Source organism: Aulonocara stuartgranti, assembly GCF_965226115.1.
Source record: "Aulonocara stuartgranti genome assembly, chromosome: 14".
Lineage (NCBI taxonomy): Eukaryota > Metazoa > Chordata > Actinopteri > Cichliformes > Cichlidae > Aulonocara > Aulonocara stuartgranti.
In genome coordinates, this window is record NC_138950.1 from 23,552,294 (window position 1) to 23,559,546 (window position 7,253).

The following is a 7,253-nucleotide window of genomic DNA, read 5'->3' on the forward strand; positions in this document are numbered from 1 at the left end:
GTGTATACCCCATAAATAAATGCTGTGAACTTTAGCAGCAGTCATATATTTTGAAAATTACTAAACGGAAGTACCCTATATCCTTTACAGGCGGCTTTACCATCAACTGTCACATTTCTTTCTGTGTCGGCGCAGGTGTAAAGTAAGGGTACCTGGTCGTTTCAAGTTGTAGACGACCAAATGTCCTTCAGAGCCTCGGAGTAACTTAAAATTTTATAACTTCTGAGTGAATGTAGTTGCACGTGTACGCCTTTGAAATGGGTGTATAGCAGTTGTAGAAGAAGCTCCATAGTTTATTAGCCTAGCTTGAACCGGTGAGCTGCTGAACCGGTAGCTCCATAGATTTTGATATAATAAGTTTAGCTTATTTACCGTAGTGTCTTTTCAGAAATTGGGATTTGCTTCCGCATTCCAGCATGGAGCCTTTTGGAGTCGTCGGCATTGTTCTCGGATCCTTTACAAGCCTGGTGCTGGGTGGGCTACTGTTTGCAGCCTACAAACTTGGCATACTCTACCAATTGTTCCACAAAGTAGGTATTTTAAAAAAAGTCAACACCGTAATCTGTGTGCTTTCTGTGCTATCCTTCGTTATGCACTCTGTTTTCAGTCATTGCATAATCTGTGGCCACTTAAAAAAAAAAGTCTTCTACAGGCAGTCAGTGTTGAAGCGTAAGCTGGACTCTATTCACGTAAACTTTGACCAGCCTTGTGGTTTTCCAGCACAAAGGTTATCAGATCCCCGCGGCTCCACATCAACACTGCAGCCCTGAACAATATGCGGTTGTTGCATAATAGGAAACGACAGTGGGATGAAAAGGAGTGTGACAGGTGGCCCTACAGAGCACAGTCAGCTCTTTATATTAGACAGCGGTTTTATTTTAGTTTGCACGATTGTTTATGTGGTTACAACAGCCACGATCTTGTCTGCAGTAACCTAATTCTGTCCCTCTTTACTTATTCCAGACTGACACAAAGAGCTCCAAGCACGGTGGCGACATTGTGGCAGAGGTCCTCCATGCCCATGGGGTCAAGTACATTTTCACTCTTGTGGGTGGGCATATTTCACCTATCCTGGTGGCTTGCGAGAAGATGGGGATCCGGATTGTGGACACTAGGCACGAGGCCACTGCAGTCTTCGCTGCTGATGCTGTGGCAAGACTTTCAGGTGCAGGTTTAGATTGCGTGAAAATGCATCTCCAGTGATACGACTCATTCTTAATGCAGGCGTTCCACCTCCTGCAGACATTATGATTTATCAAGCAAAGGTGCATCTAACAGCATTCTTAGAGGCTAAAAGGAGTTAACACTTCCTTGAAACAATGGCTTGGTTTAGATGTTATTAAGGTGGCATGAATAATAATTTAAAAACCTGCTAAAAACCTGACCTGATCACTTGATTTTGGTTTGATCATGAACAAAGTGTCTTTCAACATTATGTGTCTTACTGTCCTAGTTTGCATTACCTGGACAGTATCAGATCCCCATGGCTATCAGAAGATGGGTTTTTTTTTCACAATTTTGGTCTCTGTTCAGATGTTGTTACACCCCTATTACCCCCCAGTTGAGAAATTCACATTATTACTGCACCAAAACGAATAGAGGGATTCAAATAAATTAATGCAGAAGTAAAACATAACTTATAGCAACAATACTACACAGCAATGGAACAAAAATGTACACTACACAAGGTAGAGATAAATGTAGGTGCACCTTAGTAATAGCTCTGACAGCAAGCTGTTATGCTTGTTTCTGCTTCAGGTACGGTTGGTGTAGCCGCTGTGACGGCTGGCCCAGGCCTCACTAACACAGTGACCGCAGTGAAGAATGCTCAGATGGCTGAATCTCCTTTGCTGCTCATTGGAGGAGCTGCTGGCACGCTACTCCAGGTGGAGTGGATTCAGATATTATTAATGCCACCACAATATTAATGTGCATGCAGAGTAAAACGACAGGCAAAAAAAAGCATTCTTCAGTGTTTATCAATTGTGTTTGCGGAACAGGGCAGAGGAGCACTGCAAGATATCGACCAGATGTCTCTCTTCAAGCCTTTGTGTAAGTTCTGCACCTCCATCAGGACTGTCAGAGAAATTGTGCCTACGGTCAAGAAGGCGTTGGCCATTGCTCAGTCAGGAACGCCTGGTCCTGTTTTCATAGAGTTCCCCATTGACACGCTCTACCCCTTCCACCTGGTGTCTAAGGAGTTTGTTGTTAAGAACCCTCCCAAAGGCCTGATGGGAAGAATTGTCTCATGGTATGTTGTTTTTGCACTGCATGCTACTGTTTGGGTTATTTATAATGTTTGCATCTTTTATAATATCATAATTTGGGAATTTCTTTCCTCATTATTCTTCCCTAATCAGAAGTGTGTTCATATGTTCTGAATTATTTGATTTTTGTGGTCTGCTTTCTTCAAAGGTACCTTCATAACCACCTCATGAATCTCTTTGCTGGAGCCTGGGAGCCCAGGGATATGTCTCCACTTCCCGTTCACATCCCTCAAGCCACAGACAATCAGGTAAGTCTTGTAGTAAATGTTCGTCAATACGTAAATGCTCTGGCCATTGGAGATTGACAGCATTTTTAAACATTTTTTTCGATGCATGCCAGATCCAAAAGTGCCTAGAGCTGGTGAGTCGAGCCAAGAAACCTGTTATTGTGCTGGGTAGCCAAGCAACACTACCCCCAACACCAGTGGATAACATCAGGTAAAAGATGAGTCACGTGTCCTTTTATTTTTCTGCCACTCTTTGTTGTTTGGTGTTGATACTGGAAGTGTTTGTTAAAATGTGTTAAACTATTCCTGTGGTGAGCCTTAAGCAAATTTTTCTTCAGTCTTCAAATATCAGTGAAATTATATTTTGGTATTTTTACTTGGATGTTACATCTGGTCAAAATGGTTTCCCCCTTTTTAAAAAATGTTTTTATTTATTTCATTTATTTGTTTATTTTAAACAGGAAGGCTTTGGAGGATCTGGGCATCCCCTGCTTTCTCGGGGGTATGTGTCGTGGCTTGCTGGGTAAAGACAGCCCCATCCACATCCGACAAAACAGACGAGATGCTCTGAAGGAAGCCGATGTGGTAGTCCTGGCAGGTCAGGCAAACATTGTTTCCTTTTTATTCCATAATGATAAAAAGAGAAATAACATTTTGAGACCAACCTATTTAATATTAATATTATAATCTAAAGAAAATTGTGCAGGATAACTGCGTTTCAAAATATGTCGGAGTAAATATTTAACAAAGTTCCACGATGGATCAGTGTTATTGATTGCATTTTTAATTTTTCAGTAATTCTTTTGCATCTTTTTTTCTCCTTCTGGATTTAATTTATTCTGGAAGTATGTGTTGCGATACAGAGAGAGGTTAAACTGTGTTTTTTACATAGTGTGTATAGCTGCAGGCTCACCACGATCCCTGGAGAAATATTGACTTTTGTGCACCGTGTTTACAGGCACTGTGTGTGACTTCCGGCTGAGTTACGGCAGAACTCTCAGCAGACGCAGCAAGATCATCGCTGTCAACAGAGACAAGACACAGCTGCTAAAAAACTCAGACATGTTCTGGAAACCAACTATAGCAATTCAGGGTATGTTTGCCCCCTGATTTCATGCTAGCTTTAAAGGAAGGAAAGATTCAAAAATCTTTAGATAATCATAAAATATTGTACATGTGGTGCATATAAATATAAGCATACTCCTGATTTTTTTTTTTTCTTTAGAGTTGGACCTAAGAATAAATACATTAATTCAACAACTGCAAAAAAAAACCCCAAAACTGTATGTTGTATTTTCAGGTGATGCTGGATCATTTTTAGTGCGACTTTCCGAAGGGCTGAAGGGCCATCGCTGTCCAGAGGAATGGCCTCAGAGCCTCAAAGCAGGGGATGCGACCAAAGAAGCTGCAAACAAGTAAGCAGTGGGGTTGTGTTAAAGTATGCATTGCAAAATCTTCTATCTGTAACCATCACAAAAGCTAACATGTTGCTTTTTTAAAATTTATTTATTTTTTATTTCAGGGCTAAAGCTGAGGAGAAGACTGAATACCACTTAAATCCCTTGAAAGCCCTCCATTGTGTGGATGAGCTGATGGCTGAGGACAGCGTCATTGTTGCAGATGGAGGAGATTTTGTAGGAAGTGCCGCTTACATAATGAAACCAAGAGGACCTCTGTGTTGGCTCGATCCAGGTAGGATGCTGCTGACAAAGCAAATAGTTTAATTAAAACAATGAAATATTTTGGTTGTTTAAACCAAGAGCTTTATAAGTAAAACAAAAATCCATAGTGCACAAGTTTTGGCTGGATGATAACTATATTCTGAGTTAGTTGCAATCATGATGTTTTAATCTTGCTCTTCATTCCTTTCCTATAGGAGCCTTTGGGACTCTGGGAGTTGGAGGTGGTTTTGCTTTGGGGGCTAAACTGTGCCGGCCTGAATCTGAGGTATGTCTGGGGAGCTTTGCCTGATCATCTGATGATCAGTTTAAAAAATCATTGACGTTTTAAAAACAAAAGCTATGTTGTGTTTGTTTCAGGTGTGGATAGTCTATGGTGATGGCTCCTTAGGATACAGTATTGCAGAGTTTGACACATTCACTAGACACAAGGTAAAATCACACACAATCCTATTTAGATTACATGTATGTAATCTATGGAAGCAAGGTAGCTAACAGTAGTCAGTTAGGATCAGTGCACATGTGGTCTAGAGAAAGATCTAATGATCAAAACCAAATGAAAATAATGCAAGTGTTAGCTACTGGTGTGTACGGCCTTAAACATCACAGACTCAGTTCTTGTGTCATACAATGGAAAGATGCACTACATAATATGTTTTCATACTTGCTGTATGACCGCTATGGACCACTGACACGACAGCTTATTTAAGCATTCATTTTTTTGTGTGTGCATATTTTTCTGCTGATGTCTTTTGATAATGCATGCTCTGCTTTTCACACCTCAGACACCAGTGATAGCTCTGGTGGGAAATGATGCGTGCTGGAGTCAGATATCCAGAGAGCAGGTTCCTATGCTCGGCAGCAACGTGGCATGCGGCCTTGCATATACAGGTAGATTTATAATGTTCATGTTCGTGCTGTGATTGGTTGTAGAATACACTCAGTGATGTCTGGGCATATGTTAAAAGGTAAATTCTCTTCTTTTTGCAGACTATCACATCGTGGCAGATGGCTACGGTGGTAAGGGCTACCTTATAGGCTCTGAAAATGAAGAAAAGTTAAATGATATCGTCAGACAAGCTCAGAGGGATGCCCGGGAGGGCAAGGCTGCACTTATCAATGTTCTGATAGGGAAGACCAATTTTAGAGATGGCTCTATTTCGATATAGAATATCTGTGTAATACAGTAACCATGCATTATTTATCCTTTAACTCTGGCTACCCTGATGGACTCTTAATATCTAGGTTTGTGCAGGATTCTTTTAGTGTGACCTGGATCCAATCTCTGCTAGTGCACTTAAAGCCATAATTCACTCTGATAAATCACCTTTTAGTGTGCCGAGCTCTCTTGGATCACTTATTATTTCCTCCATCAGACTAGCAATGAATTCATAGCAAATCCACTATATATCAGTTATGACTGTTATCCTCCCTGTTGTGATACAGATATTTAGCATTAAGTTTCACTTAAAACATAGCTCCATACCTGCCAGCCTAGACAACGATACAGTCTGTGCTTAGAATTTTCAGAGAATAGCTGCTGCATTTTTTTTAAAGGGGGGTAAAAGGGAATGTTAAGGGATTATTCCTGTTTGGAAATTTTGTGGTTCAGTTTTTGACGGTTAAACAGCCGATTACAACTTTTGCAAATAAACAGTGAATGAAATCACTCGTGTGAGAGAGAGCATTAGCTACCAGTATGCCTTTTTCTCCTGTTCTGACATGAACACATAGCCTTTTTATGTGGACACAAGGCATCTTAGAACTGTATGTAGTTCATAATTTATAATTTAGGAAATCACTTTGTAGAATGGGGAAAACATTTTGTTTTTGAATGTTGATAACTGACTAACGGTATGCCTTCATAACGTTTGATTGTATCTTCAAAATGCATTGCCATGAAGAGACTGAAAACGTGTCTGCTGATTCGATTATATGTCTAAACAATATTTGATACTAACTTGTTTGCAGTGATATGGGCTAAGCCTGTACACAGTTTGGATTGCACTATTATCGTAAGATATTTACTCACCAGGTGAACACATCAGTTATTACACTCCTGTATGTACTGTTGTCTTGTTTGGCACATTGTGTGTTGAAATTTTAATCATAAAATGTTAATTTGGATTGATTCTGAAATAAATTTTTAAGAAAGGAGGTAATGTGAGTTTTTTATTTATTTACTTATTTATGTAAAACTGATTTAGATGTTTTAGGTGGCATGTTTACAGAAGTTTGTAATGACAGCAAGCATTCATTATCTCTGCATCACCCATCAACAAAGCCTTTACTCAACGCATAAACATCTCTGTACTTTTTGTATTTTCGCAACATCAACACAAACCAGTTTAAAAACGCTAAAGATTCGAATCGTGCTTATCGTAACAGGTGACTTTTGCCCCAAATTCTTCTCTAGGTGCAGTTAGTATTTCAACCGGGAGATGGCAGTGCAGTAGTGGTATTGTTAAAGTCTGTGCTGACGTGTTGTTTAGCATACGTTATAAAACAATGTAAATGTAGAATTTAGCGTCAGTTTTGAAGACCACCGCAGTCTTTATAACTGAGAATAATTTCATAAAAATTAATAAAGAAATTTAATTTACAAAAAAGTAATAAAAAGTAAAGTTGCACCTGATAGCGTCATTATTTATTTTGGTGATGTTTAATCACAAGACTTTGAACACAAACTGATTCATCTCGGGACATTACACATCTATTTCCACGTATATATGACGTCAGTAGAAAGACGAATTCACATGCTTTATTGTCCCTAAAAGGTAAAATCTGCACAAATAAATAAATCAATAGAAATTATTTCTTAGTATTAACTCGAGATTCTCTATAACATCTGTATAGAGTACAGAGACGTCTTGCCTAGCTGGACGTAACACGGGAAGAAAAGCTCAGAAAATCTGCTGCTTTCAAATGCTCTTTGTAAATCTCCCCTTTGTGGGTTTGAATTTTAAAGCAGGTCCATTTGTTGGTTTTTTTTCCTTAAATAAAACTTGTTACTATACCTGGGCTGCCGTGGAGGTCAGAAATCTATTTGTACATTACCGTGTCGATATAACTATCAAAGC

General features: G+C 39.4%; 1 protein-coding gene across 3 annotated transcripts; it reads left to right on the forward strand.

Moving 5' to 3' along the window:
• The first annotated feature begins 70 nt into the window (after positions 1-70).
• On the forward strand, positions 71-6,330 carry ilvbl (ilvB (bacterial acetolactate synthase)-like). Of its 3 annotated transcripts, none has more exons than XM_082503484.1 (15): positions 71-314; positions 389-530; positions 964-1,165; positions 1,759-1,886; positions 2,001-2,251; positions 2,416-2,515; positions 2,608-2,705; positions 2,956-3,092; positions 3,453-3,587; positions 3,795-3,909; positions 4,017-4,186; positions 4,371-4,441; positions 4,534-4,605; positions 4,959-5,064; positions 5,164-6,330. In XM_082503484.1, exons 2-15 carry the CDS (start codon positions 417-419, stop codon positions 5,340-5,342), a joined length of 1,878 nt encoding a protein of 625 aa, XP_082359610.1. In that variant the 5' UTR covers positions 71-314; positions 389-416; the 3' UTR covers positions 5,343-6,330. The 3 variants fall into 3 exon arrangements, with proteins under 3 accessions (XP_082359610.1, XP_082359609.1, XP_082359611.1); XM_082503485.1 differs by having other exon boundaries at positions 75-142; XM_082503483.1 differs by having other exon boundaries at positions 71-530.
• The last annotated feature ends 923 nt before the right edge of the window (positions 6,331-7,253 follow it).